The sequence below is a fragment of the Notolepis coatsorum genome, assembly GCF_963971535.1.
Source record: "Notolepis coatsorum genome assembly, contig: SCAFFOLD_2376, whole genome shotgun sequence".
NCBI classification, from domain to species: Eukaryota; Metazoa; Chordata; class Actinopteri; order Aulopiformes; family Paralepididae; genus Notolepis; species Notolepis coatsorum.
The window spans coordinates 22,501-23,504 of record NW_028173621.1 but is presented as its reverse complement, the minus strand read 5'-3'; the positions used below and the strand labels follow the sequence as shown (position 1 = coordinate 23,504).

At 47.0% G+C, this 1,004-nt stretch overlaps 1 protein-coding gene across 1 annotated transcript in view; it reads left to right on the top strand.

The window, feature by feature from the left end:
- Window positions 1-489: 489 nt before the first annotated feature.
- The window catches only part of LOC311247741 (SITS-binding protein-like), a gene marked incomplete at both ends in the record, with an annotated part of 17,680 nt that continues 17,165 nt past the window's right edge, over window positions 490-1,004 (top strand). The window contains 1 exon segment of the mRNA XM_084338745.1: window positions 490-687. Within this exon segment, the coding sequence (XP_084194871.1) occupies window positions 490-687 (198 nt within the window).

Below are 1,004 nucleotides of genomic sequence, written 5' to 3'. Positions count from 1 at the left end.
ATGATTCATCTGTACTGATGCTGTGGTATGATCCATCTGTACTGATGCTGTGGTATGATCCATCTGTACTGATGCTGTGGTATGATCCATCTGTTCTGATGCTGTGGTATGATCCATCTGTTCTGATGCTGTGGTATGATTCATCTGTACTGATGCTATGATATGGTATGATCCATCTGTTCTGATGCTGTGGTATGATCCATCTGTACTGATGCTGTGGTATGATCCATCTGTACTGATGCTGTGGTATGATCCATCTGTACTGATGCTGTGGTATGATCCATCTGTACTGATGCTGTGGTATGATCCATCTGTACTGATGCTGTGGTATGATCCATCTGTTCTGATGCTGTGGTATGATCCATCTGTTCTGATGCTGTGGTATGATTCATCTGTACTGATGCTATGATATGGTATGATCCATCTGTTCTGATGCTGTGGTATGATCCATCTGTTCTGATGCTGTGGTATCCTCCCCGTTGTCTGCAGGACCACGACTACCTCAGCGGCAGGAAAAGGGGGACGTCCAAGAGACATACCAGGGACCTCCCGCTCGTCAAGCTTCTTAACATTTCCATCACCATGTCCCCTTTCCTGAGCGTGGACTCCGCGCTGTTCCACACCTCCCTCTCTGAAGGCAGCGAGGCCTTCTGGCTCAGCCACCCCTCGGCCTCCCAGGGGCACCTGGTGAGACCACCTGACCACACGCCCCGAGACACCTGCTGTAGACCACCTGACCACACGCCCAGACACCTGCTGTAGACCAGGGGTTCCCAAACTTTTCAGGCCGGGACCCAGAAAATAAGGCGTCAGAGAGCCGCGGCCCAATGCACATCGTCAGGCTTTTTTTTCTTATTTTTTTTTGCCAGGCGACCGATTTTTTAAGCCAAATATCACTTCAATCCTATTAAATTAGTTCAAGTTAGTTATTCATTTATATGTGCTATTTATGAGAGGGCTAACTTGTTGCAAAATAATAATGATAATAATAATAATAGCCTCAT